The following is a 25,720-nucleotide window of genomic DNA, read 5'->3' as shown; positions in this document are numbered from 1 at the left end:
TTTGCAGTCATTTCTTTCTACCAGTGCTACAATTTGGCTCAAATTAAAGGAACGGCTTACATTTACCATCTGAAATGTTCATATTCATGCAATAATATTTATTTGTTTGTTTATAGGAATTCTTGTCCTGCATATGTATTGTGTGTCTGCGTGTTTTACACTGAGGACTGGAGAATGGTGTTTCATTGGGTTGTACTTGTGCAATCAGATGACAATAAGCTTGACTTGGCAAACATGTTCTTTAACCCCATTCAACCTTTTCCTTGAGGACATGGGACTATTTCCCAACAATCCTAATGCTTCACTTTCCTCTGTCAAGTGAAGCAACGTTTCACTTGTGAATCTGCAGGGGTCATCTACTGCATCTTGTGCTCCCGCTGTGGTCTTCTTTATATTAGAAAGACTGCATGCAGACTGGGAGATCACTTTGTTGAGCACCTTGATTCTGTCTGCTGCAATAGTGTAGATCTCCCAGTGGCCACCCATTTCAATTTTCCTTCCCATTCCCTTGCCAACAAGTTTGTCCATGGTCTCATGGACTTCCAGACTGAGACCACCTGTAAATTGAAGGACAACACCTCATCTTCCGACTAGGTGCCCTCCAACCAGATGGCATTAATATCGGTTTCTCTGGGTTTTATTAAACCCCCCCCCTCCCACCTTCTTCCTGTTGTCTCTCCATTCCCTGTCTTCTTTCACACATGCGATTAAATTCTTCCTAATCCTGTATCACATCTAATTACCACCTTTTGTTGGTCTGGATTCTTCCTCCATTGTTTGAATTCTGAGACTTTCTGATATATCCTGGTTCTGCCTTTTCTGATATTTCCTTGAAGAATGGCTCAGGCCCGAAATGTCAGCAATATATCTTTGTCTCCTATACAGTAGATGCTGAAAAGTCTAGCGCTTCAGTGTTTTTACTACAATCACAGTGTCTGCAGCCTATTGTGTCACTAAAGAAGGATACGTGGATGTTGAGTGAGTCATCAAATTGGTAATTTTCAGGCTGGCAAATTTAACTTTTTGATTTCCACAATTCCAATGCTTGGTCTGCAACTATATGCAGTTTATATAATGACTTCTGTCTGGGGGCTAGTGTGTTGTGCAGCCTCAGATACTTCATATATACTTACAAACAAGGATAAATTAATTTCATACAATGTGCCACAAGATAATTTTTAAATAAATATGACACTTTTATAAAGGTCTGGCAGCCATGCCTAGACCACCAGATACAGTAATAAAAAAGAACAAAAAAGGGTATAAAAGTAACTTATATATACAAAAATGTAGTTTCCCCAACTGTACTCTATATATTTAAAATATATGCAAGTTCTGACAGTGAACAGATCTTTATGTATGGGAAGAAGGGACTGTTTTGTTTTTGTTTGTTCTTGCGAGAAAAAGTTTAATATATATTTACAATATTACTAGGTATTTTTAAAAAACAAATAAAATATTTTTAAAAATGAGTGAGATAAATCATCTCAGACATTAATAGGGTGGAGATCAGACAGGAGTTGGAAGAGACAGCGGTGCTTATAAGATAAATTAAACATGTGGGCTTCTACCCGATGAAGGGCTCAAGCTCCAAAAGGTGGCAGACGCAGCCCAGGACTGGCAAAACCCTCCCCAACCATCAACAGGGGAACGCTGCTGTCGGAGAGCAGCAGCGTTGGTCAGGCATCAGCACCACTCAGCACGTGCTCTGTTCTCGCTGCTGCCATCAGGAAAGAGGTAGAGGGGCCACGAGACTCGCAGCCACCAGGTTCAGGAAGAGCAGCTACCCCCTCCCACCATCAGACCCCTCAGCAACAATCTCTTTCGCACTTAGTTTTGTTACGCTCTCTGTATTGTACAGTTGTTCATGTTTCTTTGCTTGTTTACAGGTGTTCACTGTGTGCAGTTATTTTTGCACCACTCATTCTGCCTGGCCAGCAGGAAAGAGAAGCTCAGGGCTGTATGTGATGCCATGTATGCACTCTTGTCAATAACTCTGAAGCCCAAATACTTAGGCTCTGCATCTTTACCTTTGCTATATAAAGGGCACTGTTTGACTTGATGAGTTTCTCCAGTTTTGAGACTGCAGACTTCTGTGGGTAACTTCAAACATCATGGAAACGTTAGGGGGGAAGGGGGGAGAGAGAGAGAGAGAGAGAGAGAGAGAGATATGCCATCTGCGCATGCGCGCTTTCAGTCATCATCATCATCACCACCATCTCCCCCCCCCCCCGGGTCCGGCACACGCATGCGCTAGGCGGAGACGGGCCACGGATCCTAGCGCATGCGCGCTAGGCCGAGTTGATTGCCCCCCCCCGTCGTCGGCGGGTCGACGAGGCCGCTGGTGCGCATGTGCAATCCGGTCGGGGTGACGGTGCAGTTGGCAGCTCGGAGATCTGTGTCAGTTTACAGCGCGACCGGGAGACAATCCTTAGCATGGATGAGGAGTACGACGTGATCGTGCTGGGCACCGGACTCACGGTGCGTTCGGGGACGGGGCTGGGCGCCCATTGTCGCCGGAGTGAGGGCTGGGGCCTGTGGGCCGGGCGCTCTCCCCCCCCCCCCCCTCCCGTCTTCCTCTCGGCCCTTTCGCTGTGAAGGCGGTGCCCCCGCCCAGTTCATGCTTCTGGGCCGAAGTCTGGAGGTCCAGCCTGCTTGGGGGAGGGGGGGTGGGGGGGTACTGAACAGGAGTGGCCTGAGGTGGTCCCATCTGGGAAGCTCAGCAGGCCCAGGCCTGGCCAGTACCTGGAGGGGAGGCTGCCTGGGAGCCCCAGGGGCTGGACAAAGTGGCACTCCCCAACCCCACTGTCTGCCTTGCAGCAGACAAAGAATTTCATGTGTGTCACAGTCTAAACGTGTGGAACTTTAAAAAACTTTGACATTGTGTTGTCCCAAAGGCCAACACGTGATCATGGGACTCCTGGATGTCAGCTGCACGGTTCCGGTGAGAGGTGGAGGAATGCTAAATGATGTGCCCTTGCAGCCTCTCCCTGTGATTTACCTTTTACAGTAAAATGCAGAAGGAGGGGGGGGGGGGGAAACTACATATGCAATTGATGAGATTTTCTCAAAACATTCTTATTTTGGGGGGGGGGGTCAAACTTGAGCTTGATTTGTGGCACAACCAAGAATTTTGTTTTGCAAAATTTTGTGTCAAGTGCAATTAATTGGAGACGGGGAATTTTAAAATCTTTGGGAACAGCTGGTTAATTGTTACTATCGTGGCAGAAAGTGACGTGGAGATTATATTCAATTTTTTAAAAAATGTAGAATATCTCCACCTGTAAGGCTGAACTCTTAACATCAGCTTGTGCACAGGAAAGCTGCTGCTTGGGTAGTTTCACAGCAAATCTGCCCTTCTCCCTTCTGTTTTGTTAGCGGCAAAATTGGAGGCAAGCCAATCAAATTTGCAAATAACAAAGAACTTTTGTATATAAAGTGCCCTATTGTAATCCTAGTATCTGAAAGTACAGAAGAGGCAATTCATTTTAACATGATTATTACTTGAAGTTTAACACCGTTATTACTTGAAATTTAACGCCATGATTACTTGAAGTTTAACGCCATGATTACTTGAAGTTTAACACCATCATTACTTGAAGTTTTACACCATCATTACTTGAAGTTTAACACCATGATTACTTGAAGTTTAACACCATGATTACTTGAAGTTTAACGCCACGATTACTTGAAGTTTTACACTATGATTACTTGGTTTAACACCATGATCACTTGAAGTTTAACGCCATGATTACTTGAAGTTTAACGCCACGATTACTTGAAGTTTTACACTATGATTACTTGGTTTAACACCATGATTACTTGAAGTTTAACGCCATGATTACTTGAAGTTTAACACCATGATTACTTTAAGGTTGGGTAATGAAGCTAAGTTTATGCAAAAGTGGCACAGAAATGACAATTTGTTCCTTTTATTTGATGGCTAAACACTAACCAGGGCATAAAGAAAATGCTTATGTTCCTCTTGAGATGGTAATGTAGAGTATAATGTCCAGTTGATATTGAAGATGTCGACTCTTTTAATTTGAAAACCAGTATAGAAATTCCTCTGTATATAGTTATCAAGCTAGATTGTTTTCCTGAAGTTGTTCTCTCTCCAAATGCTCCTGCTGTATTCTAGAGGAAGGCTTGACCTATAACTACTAGCGTGAATATGCAGCTTTGTTGTGCAGCTAATACTGATGGTTATTTTAATTTTGATAATCCTTTGTACTTTTGTAATTTGGTGTTGGTAAGTGACCCAAAAGAATCTACGGTAAGCAGAAGTGAGAATCTATTCATAGTAATGGATATGATTTTAAAAACAGGCACAGATGATGCATTGTTTAAGATGGAAGTGTGACCCCAGTTTGTCTCAGTTCTGCTTTAAATTGAAATCAATTGAAACGAGTGAAGGGATTCATGAAAGACAAGATTGGTAGATTGTGACAGTAGGTTTTTTGAGCTCTCATGATCAGGCCTGTGTTGCTTTTAAGAGATTTTTGTTATCTGAGTGGAACAGGTTTGTTTCGTAGAAATCTTAAATTTCAGCCTGATGAATGATTACAGACTAGTTGTTTTGAAAGGGGGGGGGGGGGAGGCCACAATGCTGAGGAAACTCAGCAGGTCAAACAGTGTACTTTAGATAGCAAAGATACCTTGATGAAGGACTGAAGCCCAAAACGTTGGTTATGTATCTTTATTTTTGCTACATGAAGTACACCGTTTGATCTGCTGAGTTTCTCCAGCGTTGTGTTTTTACTTCAATCACAAGTGTCTGCAGATTTTTTTGTTTTACTTGTAGTAAAGATAAAGAAAGTTAAGTGATTACCCAGCAGATTTTTAAAGGTATAAAATTATTTTGTGGGTTGAAATGGGTGAAATGCATTTTGTTTGTGGATGAGATATGCACAGTAAAATTTCCCTTTATTGCCAACAGCTAATTGGCCAATGGAGACATTTAAACAATCACCTACCTTTCCCAGTGCTTTTTAAAAGCTCCTCTTCATGTTCCAAGTCCCACTCTCGCAGTCCCTGACAAAACAGCCAAGCCCCTATGTTTCCTAGTGCTTTTTAAACACTATCACCAAAAGCTAGCACTGCCGTAAAGAGCACAATGGAACTGAATTGTGAGAGAGGTTGAGTGGGATTTGGAATTGAAAACTAATGAGTTATAGAGCTCATGGGGTGGTTGGGATTAGAAATGGTTCAAAATCTTGTATTAGCATCACTGGACCCACCCCACGTCCCAAAAAAGTAGATTTAAAATGAGATGGGGAAACTAATAAGCGAAATGACTTTAGTAATAAGTATGCAGGCTAAATAACTTTAAAACTCAGTGGGAATTTTGGGAATCAATTTTTAAATAGTTTTTGTTTGATTTGCTTTTCTAAATCTTATTAAATGCATATTGAATGGATTGGCTTTTAAAAAATTTTTAATTCTCTTGGGCTATTGCTTAAACACTTCAAATAATTTAATCTTTACAAGTACTTGTAAAGTGCATTGGGTGACATGGTTTGGTAGTGATTAGTGCAACACTGTTACAGTATCAGCGACTGGCATTTGAATCCGGCACTGTCTGTAAGGACAGTTTGTATGCTCTCCCTGGTGCTCCAGCTTTCTCCTGCCGTTCAAAAACGTACAGGGGTTGTAGGTTAATTGGATGTAATTGGGTGGCACGGGTTGTGGGTTGAAGGGGCTGTATCTCTAAATTAAAAATTTACTTGTAGTTTAGAAAAATCTGGATGTTGACAGCAACAGGACATTACCATAATTTTGTTATGGAGCACAAAGAAGTGTATGCTTTCTGTGTGGGAATCATCTGATGAATAGGCTAGAGGACCTATTCTCAACCTTTATATTTGGCTGCGGCCTCCCCAACCCTTCCAGTCGAGCTTTGGTTTCTTCTGTACTTATACCGGCTGCATTAAAAAAAAATTTGTGAGGCGAAAAGAAAACCAGCCTTTTACTTAAATGTGCTGTGGCATGCAGGGGTGGTGAGAGGGGGGAGTGGGGAAGCATGAAGAATGGCTGGACTAGAGACACCAGCAGTGATATTAGAAGCAGAGCTGTCAACTTTACAGCTCAGTGGATCCACTAAATTGCTAGCATCCCCAGACTAACAGTAAAAGATGCTCTTGGCACTAATAGGATTTTATATTTGAATTTCATTATCTGAATCCCCAATTTAAATTTTGAAGAGGGGTGGCCTGCAGTTCAAATTGGCCCTGTTGCAAAATAATTTTTTACAAAACTTGCAAACCGTCTACTCCAGCCAGAAACCCCAAAGATCAATATGCAGTTTGTGTTTTATACTTGTGAAACCATTCCATGCATATTTAAACCTTTTTTTTTAATCCACATTGAGACACTTGAGTAGTCCTTATGGATTTTAATTTGATGTTAAATTGTGCAGAATTGTAAGATAAGAAAAGAATTAGAGGTGTTGTTTATGTAAACTGGTTTGCAGTGATTGCACAAGAAAATGATTTTCACCTAATTTTTGAACTGGCATTTGGAAAGATTCATTAAACACACCTCAGTTTTATACTTGATTTCCAAATACAGTAAAACCCCCTGGTATCTGGAATTCAAGCAACCGGGAAAAAAAATTGAGGAAAATTATGGGTGGCCCTGTTGGCATAGCGGTTAATGCAATGCTGTTACAGCGCCTGCAGCCGGGACTTGGGTTCGAATCCCGAGCTGTCTGTAAGGAGTTTGTATGTTCTCCCCATGTCTGCGTGGGTTTTCCCCAGTGGTTCTGGTTTCCTCCCACTGTTTGAAACATATGGGGGTGTAAGTTAATTGGGCGGCACAAACTTGTGGTCGAAATGGCCTGTTAACTGTCAGGTACCTGTCTAAATATCTTTTAAATGTCACTATTGTATCCATCTTTACAGTTTCCTTTGGTAGATCATCCCATTTCATCACCATCTTCTGTGGAAAGTTTCCCCTTAAATTCATTTTAAATCTTTCCTCCACTTAGTTTTGTGTTTCTCAACAGTGGAAATTTGAGCAATTATATAACACCTTTGTTAAATTTGTTTTCTTGTCTTGCTGTGTCAGAGCTTAATTAAAATCAACACGTTTGTTCCAATTATTTAAATTTTGTCATCATATTTTATTTTGTACTTGGGATAACCCCACCTTTACTCTCCCAATGAAAACCCATACTTGAGTTGGCAGTATGATTGTGAGTCAGGCTGATGTTTTGATAATGGCATGCACTAATGAACCACTGTAATGCTGCTGCCGGAGTTGCTGTATAGGCAACGCTAACAGTGGGGCAGACCTGGGAAAGCAGAGACACAGCCCTGCTCCGAAGGGTTGAACTGCACGGTCCTAATGCCGACGGCTTCATACAGGCTTTAATGTTGCTCCGTACAAGCTGTTAAAGGATCCGACAGTATTTTAAAATCCCGCAACCATGGGGTCTGTGCCCAAGATGAATGTGCTTGAGGGATTGCAGGCTCTTTGGAGCAGCGGACCAGAAATGGGGAGAACACCCCCCCCCCCTCAGTTGAAGGAGGAGAGGTAGAGGAGACAACCCTACTGGAAGGTGACCATGGCAGCAGACTAGCGAGGGGCTCAGTAGCTGAAGGACTCATGCAGCCTGCGGGCAACATGCGTTCAAGGAGTGTGCACAGCCAGCAGGCTACTGAAAACTGGCTTGTCGGAGCTAGGTATCGGAGCCAAGGTTCGAGAGGGTACTGAGGACAAGAAGGACTCCGGAGGGATCTTGGGCCCTGAAGGCTTCTGGACCTTATCAGTTTTGGATCTGGATCTCAGGGTGCCGAAGGTTTGAACAGTTGTCTTTGTAGCTGTGGGAATGATGGGGGTGAATCCATGGATACTCAGTGACTGTGAAAGACTCTATGTTGCTTCTCTTATTTTCGTACTGTAAGGGGTGCCGGGCAACACTAATGGAGATCTTTTTGAATGCCTTATGCATAATATTACTTGTTCTGTGCTATTACTTGACAATAAAGCAATTTTGAATCTTGAAACAATGGTAGCCAGACTAAATAGGTGCCAAGCTTTCCATCAAATGTAATATACAAAATACCATACTTGTCCAAATGGAAGTCCATCATTTTGATGATCTGTGTATCATAGCTAGCATTTGCTGCTCATTTTGTATTGCTGTTTGAGGGCATTTCATGAGCCATCTATATTGGTGAGTTTAAAAATATACTGGCAGACCAGATTTCCTTCCTTAATAACTTGAACAGAAAGTTCTCTTTCTACAATCCAGGGGTTTGGCTTAATATTTGACTTTTTGGATTCCATATCTGCCATGGTAGGATTTGCCTAGCCCCAAGATTACAAGTCTTGAAATTTAACTACTGTGCCATCATTTCTCCATTTAGATAATAACTTTGTAAATAACATGTGATTTAAATACTTTGAAATTTTAGGTGACAACTTGTTCTTATTGGTGCACTTTGCAAATGTAATCCAGTTGAATGATGCACTTTGCACATCTTTAGTATGGTAGTTTTCAAGTTGTCTTTAATTCTATTAATTGTACTGAAACGTCTTGTGTGGGGTTTACGGCTGTTTAAAAGATTGCATATGGATAATGATGTATACTTGAGTCCTATCTATAAATGCAGTAAATTCATTTTTTAAATTTGATCCAGTAATCTTTTATCCAGACTTTTTATTTGCTTTCATAGGAATGTATCCTTTCTGGAGTAATGTCAGTAAAAGGCTTGAAAGTCCTTCACATGGATCGCAACGCCTATTATGGAGGTGAAAGTGCATCTATAAGTCCTTTGGAAGATGTAAGTATAACAAATTGCTTCTCTTGCATCAGAGACCTGTTGATTTTTTTTAATTTCAGGGTATAGCTGTTGCTGGCCAGGCTGAATATTCCCAATTGCTGTAGTCCTTCAGTTAAAAGCGCTCCCAATGTAGTGTTACTTAAAAAAATTCTAGCTTATTATTGCCCCTTATCCTTGGTCTGTTACCCCTTGTTTTACTCTGGGCTTCTCTTTTCCTTTCTCTTCCCCCACCCCCCCAACCAAACATCTGGAGCATTCTTCCTGTATCTAATCTGTCTCAAATGACTCAATGAGATCCCCTCATTCTACTAAATTTCAATGAGTATAATCCTAATCTTTCCGCACATCAGTCTACCATCCTAGGACTCGGTCTGAACCTTCAGGAGGAAGAATGTCTTGTTATCCAAGCCAGAATTGCTTTAAGTCGGCAACGTTTTAACATGATTTTATTTTGCGTAGTGTTGTTTTCAAGTATTAAAGAATTGCTTAATTCTTTCCGGAAGTAAATTGTTGTTAAAATGTAGTCCTTGTTAATACAACTAATGAATTTTCATTACTTTTTGTTCACGGGGTATGGTTAAAATAAAATTGCTTTGATACTTTGTGTCTGTGCTGTTATAAATCTGTGTTCTTTTTCTCAGCTGTATAAACGATTTAATATCCCTGGTTCACCACCAGACTCCATGGGCAAGGGAAGAGACTGGAATGTGGACTTGATCCCAAAGTTTCTCATGGCTAATGGTAGGAAGAAATCCTTCTGAAATATGGTTTAACAGAGAAACAAGTTTGGGTTGAGAAACCAGTTAGAGGGAACTCTGGTTTTGAATCTTGACTTGTTCTCCAGATCAATTGTTAGAACCAAGTCTGCTGATTACTTGATGCAACTCAACTCAGCAACTTGAGCCAACTTCTTGGTGCTCTTGTGCAAGTTGGTTCAAGTGGTTGAGCTAAGTTGCACAAGTTCATAACTTGCAAGAGGTTCTCCAGGAGAAACCATGCATTTGTTTTTTGGTGGTATGTCAAGGCGCAGCATCATCTGTTGAACTTCTGGCTAAAAGTCAAACTACTGCTGTCATTTGTAAGCAAAGATCATCCAAATCAAGTTGTAATCTGGAGTCAGCACGTGCTTATTTGGCATCTAGATTCCATGTAACTGATTTTAGTGACATGTGCAAAAGAAGTTTTAAAATCAGTGTTCCAAATCAGGATCTCTACCCACCATCTCTCAATACCCAGCCACTGATTCCCACTCCCCTCGCACGATAAAACATTCAAGATCCACGGTGATGTCTTAAAATGGGGATTAGACTCTCTTGGCGCTGCTGCCTTGTGCGAATACTGGGATTGCTGGTTAAATTCATCATTACTTTTTGTCGACATACTAAAGGGTTCAAAGCATCTGTCAAGCAACCTACTATCCAGCACCTGTATCTGCAATTGTAGACATGGGCAAATGCAGCAGGTACCTGGAAGGTCCACCCAAATCAAGTGAAACATTATAGCATTACCAAAATGGCAAAAGATTATGCCCTTGCAGTGTCTTTTATACTATATTTTCCACCATTCCCTCTTCTCTCTATCGACAATACTTGACCCCTGTTGCACTTACATGAAAATGATATTTTTGCGGAGGAGCTACTGGAGTGGTTCAAGTGAACCGGTACGGACTTGAAGGGCCGACATGGCCTGTTTCCGTGCTGTAAACGGTTATATGGTTAAGAACAGCAAACAATATTGTTCTCATCTCCCAGTGCAACACTTGCAGCTTGAAGGTTCTGATGACGTTTGTGGCTAGGCCATGCAATGATCTGCCCAAACACCAGACTCCGGAAACTAATACTGTAAGTGCTGTCAAAGCAAGGTATTTTCAGAAAAGGTGTCCCTAAAGTCTCTTTGGGGGTTGGATGCTGGGACAGGCAGTAATGTTACTCTTCATTGAAATCACATCACATAAAACAGAAGATTACCATCCAGAACAGCAACTATCCCTTGAGCTTAAATGTCATAAACACAAGAAAGCAACATGCAAATGAGCATGTTCTGTCAAGAAGTTCTCACATCTAGTTCTAATTTCTGAGACCAGGTATTCTCATAGGTGGAGTATTGAATGACTGACTCACTCATCATTGCCTATTTACCTCTTCAAGCGACTTCTAAAATGAAAATTAAAAATTCTAGGCTGATGATTAATCCTAAATTTAAGGGTCTGGAAGGTACAGTAAACGCAGTTCTCAGATTTGCTCTATTCTAGCTCCCTTTCTCTTTTTGAATTTCTAATTAAAATCAGTCTGTATGTTTTATTTTTGCAGGGCAACTTGTGAAGATACTTCTATATACAGAGGTCACCCGTTATCTTGATTTTAAGGTTGTTGAAGGCAGCTATGTTTACAAAAAAAGCAAAATTTACAAAGTCCCATCCACTGAAACCGAAGCCTTCACCTCCAGTAAGTAAAAGTTAAAATGCTCATGGCAATAGCTACATTCAAAATAATTTGACCTGTTCTGACTTGTGCACGACTTTTTAGAAGCTTGTGAGAAGAAATGTGAAAATCAGAGCCTTCTCAAACAACCTATTAGGTGTTTTTGAAACTCCTCTGGGATTTCTGTCTATAATTTCAGATAATATTAAAACCTTGCACATCACAAAATAGAAACACTGGGCAACTGAGGCGATGTCTCTTGAAGGACTGTGGCAAGGCACTCTTCAAATTTGCTGATGACACCACGGTTGTCAGCAGAATCAGACGGCAATGAGGAAGAACACAGGAGGAAGATAGATCACCTGGTTGAGTGGTGTCACAACCACAACCTTGCACTCAACGTTAGCAAAACCAAGGAAATGATTGTGGGCTTCAGGAGGAAATCAGGAGAACATGAACCAGTCGTTATCAAGGTGTCAGCATTGGAAAGGGTCAAGAACTTCAAATTCCTGGATGTCAACATATCTGAAGATCTGTCCTGGGGCCTCCATGTCGGTGGAATGACCAAGAAGGCTCACCAGCAGCTATACTTTGTGAGGAGTTTGAGGAGATTCGGTACGTCACTGAAGAATCTGAAATCTTCTACAGTTGGACAGCATTCTGGCTGGTTGCATCACTGTCTGGAAAGTAGGTGGCAATGCTCAGGACAGGAAAAATCTCCCAGAGTGTTGTTAACTTGGTCTGTACCATCACGGGCACTAATCTTCACTCCATCAAGGACACCTACAAGAGGCAGTGTCTTAAGAAAGCAGCCTCTATCCTCAAGGACCACCTCAGCCATGCCCTCTTCATGGCCACCATTGGGTGAAAAAGGTACAGGAGCCTGAAGTCGTCAACTCAGTGGCACAAGGACAGCTTCTTCCCCTCTGCCATCAGATTGCTGAATGAACAATGAACCAAAGACACTGCCTTACTTTGCCTTTATCTTTTTCTTGCACTATTTTATTTATTTTGAAATGTGGTTTATAGAAATGTTTGGACTGTGATGCTGTTTCAAAGAACAAATTTTGTGACATTTTCTTGACAATAAATTCTGATTCTGAAGAAATAAAGATGGTCTCTTTGATGAATAAGGCAACACAGTTAGTTGGAATTGCTGCTCCAGCCCTAGTGATCCAGTACCTTGTGCTGTCTTTGCAGTTTGCATAGTTTCTAGATCCTTCCACATTCCAATGATGGGCTAATTGGTTCCTGTAAATCAACCCAAATGTTGATTGCAGGTCTTGAAAGGATTTGAAGGGGGAAAGAAATTGATGGGAATGCTCTAAGAACCAACATAGCCTCGTTGCAGGACCATTTAGTCTTAGCCTTTAATTGATTCATTTTCTCTTTTTGGTTTGGGTTTATTGGTCTGCATCCTTGATTAACAATCAAAATCCAGTAGTGGATTTAATCAATTAGTGAGACTTTTCTGCACTTTGGGTTAAGTGAGACTCTTCTGTTTTCACTAGAGCAAGGGTAACTTTGCTATGTAATAATAAAATAGTTAAAGCTTGTACTGTAAAATCCCTGGTGCCCGGCACCATCGGGGATTGGTAGGCGAAGGATATGTGACCAGTTTTGCTTGAGATTGCATGTTCTGCAATTAGCTCTCTAACCACTAGAGGGCACCAGTTTTAAACTTGCTTTTTTTTTACCTATTTCCTATTTTTTTTGTTTCATCCATTAATAAAATGTTGATACAAATTTGCATAACTTCTGAGCAGAATTAGTGGAGAGGGGGTTCTGTGATTGCTTTTGGCTTCTGAACGTCAGAATTATCAGCCCATTATTGAAAAAGACTGTTTTTCATACCTATCTTTATTATGTAAAACCATTGAAATGGGTCTGATGTGATCATAGATTTTAAAAAATCTGATGTTTTTTGTAAAATGTACACAAGAACTTGAACAGTTGGGTTTCTTTGGTTTGCAGACTGCCGTTTTGAATTATATTTTATTTTAATTTTTTAAGAAAAGTGTGTGTGTATGTAGATTTAGACAATGAATATATGAATATATACAAATAAGCCAAAAAAACTTTATAAAATGCAGATTAAGCCTCGAAATGACCCATCTGCACCTTAAGAGAAAGGGAAAGAAAGTGGACAGGGGGAGAAGGAGGAAAAGGGAAAGAGCTGGCAATACAATCAAAAAAGAAATAAAAATATCAAATTACTAATAAGGGATGAAAGTTGAATATAAAATATTTAATAACTAAGCTATCCGGGCATTTAAATCATTCAAGTAAGTCTGCCAAATCTCTATGAACTTGTTGTATTCATTTCTAAGATGATGAGTAATTTTCTGCAGGGTTATCCAACTTTGCATTTCCGTGTCACCACTATACATTTCCTGATTCTTCCCAAAGTGATTTTAATAAATTTGGATTTTCTTTTGGGGAAGTTAACAGTTGTGACAGCCAAATTGCGGATCAAGAGGGAAGGCCACCCCCTGCCCCCCATAATTTTTGTTAGCAGACTGCTGTTCATATTTAATCTTCTAGTTTTGTTGCAGCAAACAGGAGTTAAAATGTGATTTTTTTTTATGTATAGGTTTGCTGGGGATTTTGGAAAAAAATAGATATAGGAAACTTTTACAGCATATTTTTCTTTATGATGAAAATGATCCTTCAACTTGGGATGGTTTGGACCCCAAAAAAACAACAATGAAGAATGTGTATGAGAAATATAATCTTGGGAAGGATGTTATGGATTTCACAGGTCATGCCCTTGCCTTGTATCGAACAGATGAGTAAGTATCAGGCCACTAATCATTCTATCTATCTTGTACTTGACATACGGTTCTGTCTGCTTTAATTATTCGCTAACTTTTATCACATTAATGCATGTCTCTAACCTAATCAATTCTTTATATATTGCTTCAATTTGTTAACACGTTTGAGGCTGTAACAGTTTAGTCTGAGCTTTATCATTTTAACATTAAATGCAAGAAAATCAAAGAGCAACAGCCCCGAGCCTCGTCCACAATTTATTGCAATTGCTCTGATCTCCACTGAATGCCAAATGTCTGCTCTCAATCCTCGATACCTGTTCTGTCTTAATCTGTCTACCTCTCATTGCGTCGATTAGCTTGGCTTGCACAACCTTCTGTGGTGGAGAATTCCACAGGTTAGCACCCTCTGCCCTAAAATGTTTTGGCCTATGTCCAAATTAAAAATTATACATACTGCAGAGTAAGAGACCCTTTCGGCCCATGAGCCCGCGCTAACTTACAACCCCAGTAGTTTTAAATGGTGGGAGGAAACCATACCGATACAGGGAGAGCGCACAAACCCCTTCCAGACAGTGTCAGATTCGAACCTCGTCGAATGCTGTTACAGCGTTGCGCTCTCCTCTGCGATAATCGTGCTGCCTCAATGCTAACCATGTAGAATGAACATGCTCTTGCACCTTGCATCTTTTAAACACTATCAAAATTTAATTTCAATGGAATCTTCCCTTGTTCTTCTAACTCGAGGGAAAATGGGCCTAGTTACCCAGTCTTGTGTTCGACAGAAGCATCGTCACAGAACTAGGACTTGTGAGACTTCTTGCCCTCTCGTGCTCGGCATCACATTGACTTGGCCACATAAATGTTATTGAAACATCCACTCCATTCTTTATTAAATTTGGCCCATTTTTGGTTGGTTGCAAGTGTATATTCCCAGCTTGGTTAAATGTCATATTGCTGCCTTAGGGCACAATGAACTTAACCAGAACATTAACGAAGCCGTCTGGTGTCTGTATTGGTGCAGTTGGTTTTGTAGCAATTGTTCTTCCTATTTGATTCCAGGCCAGTTGGGTTTTTCAATTTCTATTTGATTTCCTTGCATTTTTGTTCCCGTACCATTTTTTTTTAACCGTTCAATGTGCATCAAAATTGAGGAGCCCATTGAGCTTGCTCTGTCATTTAATAAGATCCTGGCCAATCTGACCGTAGTCTCTGTTCCACCCGCCTGCCTTTTCCACCATAATACTCGATTCCTCTACTGTATAAAAATATCTTAAATACATTCAATGAGACAGCCTGTGCTTATTCCTTGAGTAGAGAATTCCACCGATTCATTACTCTGAGAAAAGCAGTTCCTCGTCACCTCTGTCCCAAATTACTCCCTGAATGTTGAGGCTAATGTCCCTTGGTGCTAGTCTCACCTAGCAGTGAAAACAACTTTTCTATCTCTATTTTATCCCTTTCATAATTTTGTTTCTGTAATATCACCTCTCATTCTTTTGAATTGCTGGCCAATGCCTTTGTCTGGAATCAACCTGGTGAACCACCAAAGCCATTTTATTTTTAAGGAGACGAGAACTGCACCCAGTGGCCTCACCAGTACCCTGTACAACTGCAGCAGAATCTCCTGTTCTTAAATACAATCCCTCCAGCAATGAAGGCCAGCATTCCATTTGCTGCCTTAATTATCTGTGGCACCTGCAAACTAACCTTTTGCCATTCATGCACAAGTATTCCCAAGTGTCTCTGTACATTAGCACACTGAACCTTTCAATATATACTGTATATGCCATTGTATAGGACCATCCTCGAAACTTAAAAAATCTGGTCGTCCTATACAAAGGGTCTAAATTCTTCCCTTAATGACAGTCTCAACACTGCCGCCATCTTCCTGCCCACTCCGTCGCAATCTCATGCATGCCCCTTTAGTTATTTGCGATGTCTCAGCACTCCTCTGTGGGGTCCATCAGCCTGGCCTGACTGCCTTTAAATGACCTGTTACAGGAGCTGACAGTGGTTTATTTTAAAATATCCAAATAAAATTTAAACTTTTAAATGATTATTTGTTATTAAAATGTTGTGATTTGCTTTTAACTGCATTGTAAGTGCCAGATTTTTTTTTTTGGTGGGGGGGGGGGATCTTATTGCAAAAGGTATTACTCAAAATCAACATTTTAGGTGGAAATTTTGGTGTTGTCCTATACACGAGTTGTCCTATACAACAGCTTTTACATTAATAATCTGATATTTTTTACAAAGTGGATGACCTCCCATTTAGCAACATTGTAGTCCATCTGCCAGACCCTTGGCAACTCATTTAACCCATCTATAAATCTTCCTTTGCACAATTTGCTTTTCTGCTGAGTTTAGCGAGGTCATTAAACCTGGATACACACACTCTGTCTCCTCTTCCAAATCATTATATATTGAACAGCTGTGGAGCAAGTATCGACCCTGTGGTACTTCACTCACCACTAATCTGGTGGTTTGTGATTTCTGTTCTCATTTATGATACTTAGTGAAAGCAACAGGTCGTTATGGCTTTACTTTTCGATAAATCACTAAAATATATGTCACATTAGAAATGTTGCTTTTAATCTTCCATTTCTTGTGGGATCAGAAACGTGTTAGTATAGATGTGGTAAGATACTTGATTTTTTTTTTAATTAACCCATTTTTTTCCCCAGTTACCTTGACCAGTCATGCCATGAGACGATAAAGAGGATTAAACTTTATAGTGAATCACTAGCTCGCTATGGGAAAAGTCCCTACCTTTATCCACTTTATGGACTTGGAGAGTTGCCTCAGGGTTTTGCCAGGTGAGAACTCGAGTGAGAAGTTGAATGGATCAGTTGATTTATTCTTATTTTTTTAGTGAGAAACTATTAATTTTTTTTAGATAGATTGGAACTCTGACTAGAAAAGTCTTGTAATAAATACAATCATGAGATTGGAATTTTCTTTGCATAGTAATAAACGACATTGAGTTGTACACTCCTTGGTTAATGTAATTCCACACTTCCAAGGCATCTGTGATGCTGTGGAAGAATTGCTGTGAGACATTTCTTTGTCACATGGAAAGTACCATACCTGCACTAGTGCCTGATGCACAATACAAAATCCACACTGTCATGTAATGACTTTTGGTATTTTTGCTCAATAGATAATGTTTTGTCTAACTGTAAAACATGCCTATACAGTTGCATACTTCGTTATCTTCTGTATAGCTCACAATTGAAAATCATAATCCTCTAACATTACCTCCATGGGGTTTTTTTCCTCCCTGTTATTTGCTGATTGGGAACAGTGTATTTGAGGATGACTGTTGGAAATTGCTGCATTGCTTCCAGATGTCCATTGAGCATAATAGTTGAAAACCAGGTTTTCCTTTTGTAGGTTAAGTGCCATTTATGGTGGGACCTATATGTTAAACAAGCCTGTTGAAGAGATAGTAATGGAAAATGGACGTGTGGTTGGAGTGAAATCTGAGGGAGAGGTGAGAACTTGCAGGCTTGGAAAGCATTAATTTATTAAACCGCTCAATGCCAAAAATTCTATCCAGCTATTTTTGTTTTGTGGCACAGTTTTATTGAGAGGGTATGCTTTTTTCAAAGATGTGGGTGGCCAAATGAGGAAAGGGTCAAAGTTTCAAAATCACTGGTTGAACATTCTTTGATAAGAACTACAGGGCTCTTGCACTTCAACATCAGTATTGATGATTTAGTTCTGTGCATAACACTTGAGAAGCCTGATCCATTTGTCATTGCATTCAGGTAGAGTTGCCTGTTTCTGCTGTGCTCCGGACCAGTTTGTGCAGTTGTGCACATCTCTGAAGCAGGCTGTTAATGGCTTTGCCAAACCCTTGATCAATTGTTTTCTATTTTAAAAAAATATTTGCTGTACTTTGCAATGTGGGCCGTTTCAGTCCATTAAGTCTGTGGAGCAAGCTCGTTTTCCCAATAAAGCGTTTTCATTGTATTCCTGTGAACTATCCTTCCTCTTCCTGCTGAGATTCCGTCACTCAACTGGACAGCTGCGGCAATTTACAGTGACCAGCTTGCATTAATCTTGTACGGCTTTTGGATGAACTGAAAATTAGCCTTGCAAACACCCTGTCGGTTAGGTTTGAGATTAGTGAAGCTGTGAGGCACTTCTATTGGTTGTTACCGTGCATCACTCGTGGAAGATTTTATCCACTGCATTCTCCACAGAACTTGAATGCTGTCAATAATATCCAGATACATTGGTTGGTTTCAAGGGCATTCCCTACAAACATTTGGGATGGCATCAGTCTGGATGAACACCCAATCAGTCATCCTGCATAACAGGTGCCCTTGGGCCTTCTGCATGAACAGCTGACTTTCTACACTAATCCCCTTGGCCTCCTTTGAGTCCATTATCCTATGCCTTGAGTGCCTGTCTAAATCTAGAGGTTTGCATCTGATTCCATGAGCTCTTGTCGCAAGTTCCAGGTGTCACTGAGGAATTAGTACTTTTCTACAAAATCTTTATTGGCAAAGTTACTGCTTACCGTCAGGGAGACAGATTTAATTAAAATGCATTGTTTGCAGGTTGCACGCTGTAAGCAGCTGATCTGTGACCCAAGTTATGTGCTTGACCGCGTGAAGAAAATTGGCCAGGTGATTCGAGTCATCTGCATCTTGGGCCACCCCATTAAGACCATAACAGATGTGAATTCCTGTCAGATCATCATTCCGCAAAACCAGGTCAACAGAAAATCGGGTGAGTAGTTTGTACAAATCTGCATTTCATGGCCCTCCTTTTCGGGGCTCTCTTTGGCCTGTAAAGACCAGCCCATTGAAGGCCGTAGGTGATCTGAGGTTAGTAAAGAATTTTTTTTTAAGGTGGTACTGTATGTGAGTGAGGAAATAAAAGGTTGCGAACCACTACAGCAGGCAGTAGACAATTCCACTTGTAGAGGGTTATGTCCTCTCCAAGGAAGTTTGCAAACACAATTCATTACTACCTGAACAATCTATTAAGTAAGTGGCTTGCCTATCTTTTGGGTTCCATAATTGGATGTCTCTACCTGGTTACATTATTACTGGAGGGTTCTTATTGTAAACATGAGAATGTTGAAGATTTCATAGCTAATAAAAGTCGGCAAGATTAGGAAATATCTCATTTGTTGACAGAAATTTCTATTAAAGTTTGAATTGAATCGAACTTTATTAATTGGGTCTCGATCTTTTCAAACCTTCCCTAGACATCTATATCTGTATGATATCCCATGCACACAATGTGGCTGCTCCTGGGAAGTTCATTGCCATCATTAGTACATCAGTGGAGACCCATGATCCTGAGCGTGAAATTCAACCAGCGTTGGATCTTTTGGAGCCTGTGGAACAGAAGTAGGTTTTGATATTTGCTCTTGGAAAAAAATGTTTTCTATCCTAATGATTTGTTTGTAGTAGGTCTCGTTCAAAAGAAAGACGGACTTTAAATATGGTGGAAAGGCTCTTTATAATCGTCGGGTTAATGCAAAATCATGGTCAGTCTCAATTAATTATCCAGGAAGCACTGTAGAAAATTGGGAGAGGCGTCTCGTGGGAAAACTGGCGTTAAAAATGACTAATACACCATCCTTGTCCAAATATTTGGTTTAATCATATTGAATTTTGTTAGCTAACACTTTTCACTGTACTATCAATTACAGAAATTACATGAAACTGGACCTTGGCCCAACAGACCTGTTACTGTGTTGTGCTCCAAATGAGCTTCCTACTATGTGTCTTGATCATTTAAGAGGGTTTTGCTTTGAATGGATGTTTTGTAAATCCTGCAGATTTAATTGGCAATTTGACTTCTGAATCTTCAGAGCAGTGTTGAATGTAATGCTGGCCAATTCCCTGACGTTGAAGGGCATGTTTTCCTTGTGATTTCATGCCACATTTATCTGGACCAGGAGTTGAATCTGTACCAGATAACAAACAGTGGAATTGCTCAGGAGTGAAATCCAAGTTTTGCTTTCTTTGAACCTTAAAAAAGATGTGAGGCAAATCATTTATACAGTAAAATCCCCATAATCCAGTACCCTCTGGAATCGCAAACTTTCAATGCCTAACTAATTCCACCTGCATTAAAAATTCACCATTTAAAAGACAAAAGATAAAATTGAAATTCAAACCCCAGTCGCTGTGTTGTTCAAGTTGCTAATTTTGCCACAGTCATAATTACCTTCTCCCAAAAGTTTATAGATAAAGCCTTACTAATAAAGATATCCTCTTGCTAGGCAGGGAGACATTTTGGGAGATTTGCCCCAGCGGTTCTTTGTCCCGGTCAGGCCCTCAGCACACATTCCTCACGCTGACAACCCTACAACCTCCATGCCAGTGATCTGATCAGGTCCTTTAATTTTGAACCCTGTTGGCTGCCGGAATAATTAACTCCCCCCAGTTTACAGATGAACCCTTACTAATAAACTCTTTATCAGGCAGGGATAGGGAGAGTCATCCCAGGGGTGAGCAGCAGCATTTTATTGAAACTACTCAAACAGCTGCTGCAGGGAAAGCATGATGGGGGCACTCCGCTGGCTGAATGTTTGCTCCCAAGGAGTTGTGTGTTGCTTCAGAGAACCTTTTACAATTTTAAACTTAATTCTTGTTTATTTCCTTGATGGTTTTTCCCAATTGTTTTGAGTTTCTGGTTGATGGATAATGGGGATTTTACTGTAGTTTACAAACTATTGCCTTGAACTATTTAGAGGAGGGTGGAGCCAAATGATTTGTTCAGCTTTTTTTTTGCACCAGCTTTGCTTTTATTATCAGATGCATGATATAGGTAGCCTTGCCTCTTTAAAAAAAAAACCTGATCCTCTGGAGTGAATTACATCGGTCCACTTGTTTTCTTACTGGGGGGATTCAGGCAAAACATCATTTTCATCTTTTCTTTCAGGTTTGTTAGCATCAGTGATATGTACGTCCCAGTTGATTTGGGAACTGAAACACAGGTAAGATGTTGCCATTTGAATTGTTAGAAGCTAAGCCTATTGTACCTGAGCAGTGATCATGCATTTGTAAATTATTACGGTTGGGAACTTTGCACGCAATTTTGAGCAAGAGGTGGAAAATTCAAGAGTTTTAAAATTGATTTGTCAAGGAAATGAGCAATAATATTAATGGGCATAGGAGAAAATGACTTGAGCAGATTGACAGCTCAGTTAGGAGTTGTAGAGAGTTTGTATTTATGTTTCAGTGTATGGATGGATGGTTTGCCCTGATCAGTCAGAAGTAATTGAAAGCCTGATAAATTGGCTGGGCTTGCTAGTTTGGGGAGGTTGTTTTTGTAAAAATACCCATGGTGAACGTGCCCCTCCATTAATGATTATTATGGGATGTTTGACAGATTTTCATTTCAAGAACATATGATGCAACTACCCACTTTGAGACCACTTGCGATGATATCAAAGATATTTACAGAAGGATGACAGGGACAGATTTTGACTTTGAAGAACTGCAGCGCAAGAAGGAGGACATCTTACAAGATGAGCAGAAAGAGTCATGCTAAAGCTTGACATCCATTTGGCTGATTCAACTGGTGTCATTAAAGAGCTGTATATGGAAAGTTTGTCATGTGGGGGGGGGCTACTTCATTTTAAATTGCATTTTCAAGATCCTGACAAGTATTGCACTAATCATAAATGGTAGCTCCATCATTTGTCCTTGGCATCATGTGCTGTTCAGAGAAGGCCGTTTGCTTGCATCACCTGCTTTGATCAAAGATCTGGGAAAAGACTTGAGAGTAGGGACTAAATTCTTTACTGGAAGATGTAAAGATGCTAAATTCATATTCCATACTGAAGTATTTACTGCCATTTGCTTTAACATCAGCTGGAAATTTAATGGTTTAATATTTCACATGCCTAATTGACAATTATGATGTGTATAATTGCAACTTCACAATAAAGTTATTTGCCATTTCTAAACATCAAACCTTGTACAACTTTTAGTCATGTTCCCACATCTTAAGTTTCAAATTTTGTGTTCTCAATTGCAGGTTTTTAAAAAAAAATCTAATCAACTTCAGAAGGATCTTACCCGGGAAACAACATGGAGTGAACGCGAAAGTCTGTAGATGCTATAATTGTAGTATAAACACAGAAATACTGCAGGATCCAAAGGAGGTCATGTGCTTAGATACCTCATAATTTTAAATCTTGCTCTAGATAAAGCCAACCTGGTCCATTGGAGCATCAGTTTCAATTGAATGTTTTTAAACCTTTTGACAACCCACAATCAGTTGCGAGTTCCCCAATTATGAATTAAATGGTACATTTCCAAGTGAGTCTTGAAGCACATTCAGATAGTTGCTCTTATGCCAGTGCATTGGCAGAAGAGGAACTAACTGGATACTTAGAACAAATAAGTGAGAACAAGCCTTTTGGTCCATCTGCAAAAAATGGGGTCCTGGGACTGAAATGATCAATACTAAACAATTGATTTTTCAGAATAGCATTTCTGTTTGAAATTGAAAACAGCTTTAGAATTGTCCTCATACCTCTTTTGGCCAAGTCTTCAATGAAATCAGATGGAATATTCTGACTGCGTCCAGTCCCTAGATTGATAGTTTGCTCAATTGGAGGTAAACCAATAGCAGGTCATAGACCTCCATAGGTCTCCATGTTGGTTGCAAGTGATTTGGCATAAATGTTTTACACCTAGAACTGAAGCCTGCAGTTGAACATGGCACTCTTTCCCAATTTGCCTACAATGTCACAGGATTAACTTTTTTAAAAAGATGGTTAAACATTTTCTCCTCCAGTGGGTTTGTCCAAGTGACGTTATCTTTAACAGGGCATTTGACAAGATGTATCATTCTGTATTCAATTGGATGACTAACTAATTAACCCTTTAAATATTTTGGGCCCTATTTCTCGTGCAATATCGTAAAGCAGTGATTCTCAACCTTTTTCTTTCTACTCACATACCATCAGATTGCTTAAAGTAGTATGTGAGTTGGACGGGAAGGTTGAGAACCACTGCTCTAGACCCAATTGTTACTAAAAATATTTTGCTTGAGAAAAATTGGATTTGGTCCATTTCCTTTGAAACCGTGCACATAATAAGTCAATTAGGTACAATTAAAAGCGGTTTTCAAACTTTCTTTCTACCCACATACCACCTTAAGCAATCCCTTACTAATCACAGAGCACCTGTGGCATAAGAAATACTTAAGACCAGCTTTTATATTAAGGCACAATTATCCTTGGTGCACATTGGAGAGAGAGTGAAAAATAACATGCATTGTGTAAAGGTAACTTTCAAAGAGTAAAATTCTCTCTGACCTTGTATCCAACTAACCATCATGGAAATCCTCTGTACACAAACTTTTTTCCACAAAGCAAAATACTTTAAAGGTTTATTTTAACAATTGAACTGTTCCTATTTTGATATACAAATAACCATTTTTACTGATTAAATATTGACATTTACAAATAAATACTTTAAAAAGTACATTTAGCCCCTTAGTTGACATTTTGTGTTGAACCAACAAGTTTAAAAATAAGCGTGCTCGGAAGCATATTAAAAAAATAAAATTGATTGACGGTGACCAGTACATGAACTCTCATGGAATATTAACTTTATAGTAAAAAGATTTCCTAAAGTGCTTAAGAAATCTGGAGACTTATCTGGAAGTCTTTTATAAAAAACAAATCTTGTCCAAATCCATGCTGAGAAGACCTTCAAGGAGTTTGCAGCTGTGAGGACAAAGTGTTGCATGATGGAATCTTTCTATGAATATATTCAAAATTCTCCTATGATTTGTTTCAGAAGCTAGAGTGAGGTCCTTGCATCCCAACCCCTATATACTATTGACCAAATGGGAAACTGATCTGGAGAGAATTCTGGAGTCAAAAGCAAATTTTAAACAAGACAACATTTGGAAGAGGCATTTTTTTGTTCCAAAGCAGCAAGAAGACTGTTTAGCTAAGCTCAAAGATTCTGAAAAATAATTCACTCGTCATAATAGAGAAAAGTAAAGTAAATGACAAGATCCAGGGAAACAGAATGAAGAACTAGATATTTGCCTTTCTTTTCAATAAAGCCATAATAGTGTGACTGAAAAGATTTCTCCAACCTCCCCTCCACCCACCTTAAACTAAATAAATCCATTTGGGAATTCTGAGTTGCTGCGCTTTTCCCTTAGAATCACAAATGGATCTCTGGGGAATGATGAACTTCAGCTTAAACAGCTTGAAAAGAAAACAAAAATTATTACAGATATTCTCCTTGCACACGTAGAAACATTAATAGCATGTAGAACAAACCCTTGGGCTCTGATAATTTTAACTTGAATTGTATTTTGGTGAAAATCTAAATATTTGAAACAAATCCTGAGGTTAGTTCTTTCCACAAGCTGCTACAAATGCAATGGTTTCATTCTTTAGCAAAGGCCATGATATGATGATCTGGAAGGAGAGATCAGGAAATGTTAGCCAACTGGATACAAGACTGACTTGTTAGGAGGATTGTTATTCAGATAGAATCAAGATCAACTGGGAAAGTGGGCAAAGGAATGGGAGATAGAATTTAACTCGTAGACAAGTGAGAAGTAATCTATATTTTAGGAAGTAAATCCAGGCCAGGACTTAAGTAAGGCATTTGACAAGGGTTCTTCATGGTTAAGACACAAGAAACATGGTAGATTCAATTAAAAATTGACTTGGCCAAAGACAGAGGGTAGTGGTGGATGGAAATTCTCTGATATGCTGGAGAGACTCCGCAGATCAACATTTCAGGCCTGGGCCCTGAGTGAAAAATAATCTGCTGAAGGAACCCTGCAGTTTGAGCTGCACGAGTGGGGAGAAAAAGAATGCTTGACATTTCATCAAGATGTTTCTTTTTCTCCCACTAATGCTGCTCAACCCGCTTGAGATCCTCCAGTAGATTTTTCTGCTCAAGGATCCATCATCTGCAATCTTTCTATATTTTGGCTTCTGCATCAGAATTGCTGAACTCTCAAGATTTCCAGCATTTTTTTTTTAAATAGCAGAAAAGTGTTAAAAATTCAAAAACAAAATACTCAGGTAAAGTAGCAACTATGGAGACAAACAGTTCACATTTCAGACAACTCACCTTTCGTAAGGCTCCAACTCATTGGTCATTTATGGACTTATTTATTTGGTGATACCCTCATTTACAATTAAATAAATAAAAAGCTACAAAAAGCTATTTTCTGTGACCAAGGTTCTCTGCACAGAATTGGTTAAGATTCTTATATCCTTTGTGAAATTATTTACATCCATAACAGTGATTCCATTTTGAGTGAAGATTTCGTGGTTCTTGGGTTTACCTGAAAGATTGCCAAAAATATTCAGTAAAAATAAATCATTATAAATTTGGAAGTTTTATATATTACCAACTCACCACCACTTCTCCCAAAAGTTTTACATTCAAAAATGTCTAGGGAAGTGAATTTTCTGGCCTAAATAATAAGATTATATGGGGTAATTTTTTTTTAAATGAAGGATTAAGAGCAGGGAGTTCCATTCCCGTAGGCTACTCCTGCAGTGAGTTTAAAAAGTGACTTCTGTATATTTTTTCAACATTTTCCTGGTTCTGTAACCACTTTTATCCCCCTCCCAACAAAAAAACCTCAATCTCAATTTTAAAATTGAAGCTGATTAATTCACAATCAGGAAATCCCCTAAAAAAATGGCTGCAATGCTGCCACTTCCATGTTTGAGAGACAGTTACTGTTTTATATCCAAAAAAGGCAT

The 25,720-nt window shown here is 39.7% G+C and overlaps 2 protein-coding genes across 2 annotated transcripts in view; one reads left to right on the top strand and one right to left on the bottom strand.

The window, feature by feature from the left end:
* Positions 1 to 2,313: 2,313 nt before the first annotated feature.
* On the top strand, positions 2,314 to 21,932 carry LOC138747952 (rab GDP dissociation inhibitor beta-like). Its single transcript, XM_069907611.1, has 11 exons — positions 2,314 to 2,481; positions 8,682 to 8,789; positions 9,431 to 9,530; positions 11,099 to 11,233; positions 13,803 to 14,001; positions 16,668 to 16,799; positions 17,377 to 17,476; positions 18,552 to 18,723; positions 19,208 to 19,352; positions 20,896 to 20,950; positions 21,346 to 21,932. Exons 1-11 carry the CDS (start codon positions 2,437 to 2,439, stop codon positions 21,505 to 21,507), a joined length of 1,353 nt encoding a protein of 450 aa, XP_069763712.1. The 5' UTR covers positions 2,314 to 2,436; the 3' UTR covers positions 21,508 to 21,932.
* The window catches only part of LOC138747997 (uncharacterized), a 67,669-nt gene continuing 61,936 nt past the window's right edge, over positions 19,988 to 25,720 (bottom strand). Inside the window, exon 25 of the mRNA XM_069907696.1 lies at positions 19,988 to 25,293. Coding sequence (XP_069763797.1) covers positions 25,160 to 25,293 — 134 coding nt within the window. The 3' untranslated portion in view covers positions 19,988 to 25,159. The remainder of the gene's footprint in view (positions 25,294 to 25,720) is intronic.

The sequence above is a fragment of the Narcine bancroftii genome, chromosome 13, assembly GCF_036971445.1.
Source record: "Narcine bancroftii isolate sNarBan1 chromosome 13, sNarBan1.hap1, whole genome shotgun sequence".
Lineage (NCBI taxonomy): Eukaryota > Metazoa > Chordata > Chondrichthyes > Torpediniformes > Narcinidae > Narcine > Narcine bancroftii.
The sequence above is the reverse complement of the archived record's forward strand: the minus strand, read 5'-3'. Positions and strand labels throughout refer to the sequence as shown.

What these genes read in the sequence shown, in the direction of transcription:
- LOC138747952 (XM_069907611.1), top strand. Translation starts at nt 2,437, where the DNA reads ATGGATGAGGAGTACGACGTGATCGTGCTGGGCACCGGACTCACG. An exon ending in AACCGAAGCCTTCACCTCCA is followed by an intron (nt 11,234 to 13,802) that starts GTAAGTAAAAGT and finishes TTTTATGTATAG; the next exon opens with GTTTGCTGGGGATTTTGGAA. An exon ending in TTGGAGCCTGTGGAACAGAA is followed by an intron (nt 19,353 to 20,895) that starts GTAGGTTTTGAT and finishes CTTTTCTTTCAG; the next exon opens with GTTTGTTAGCATCAGTGATA.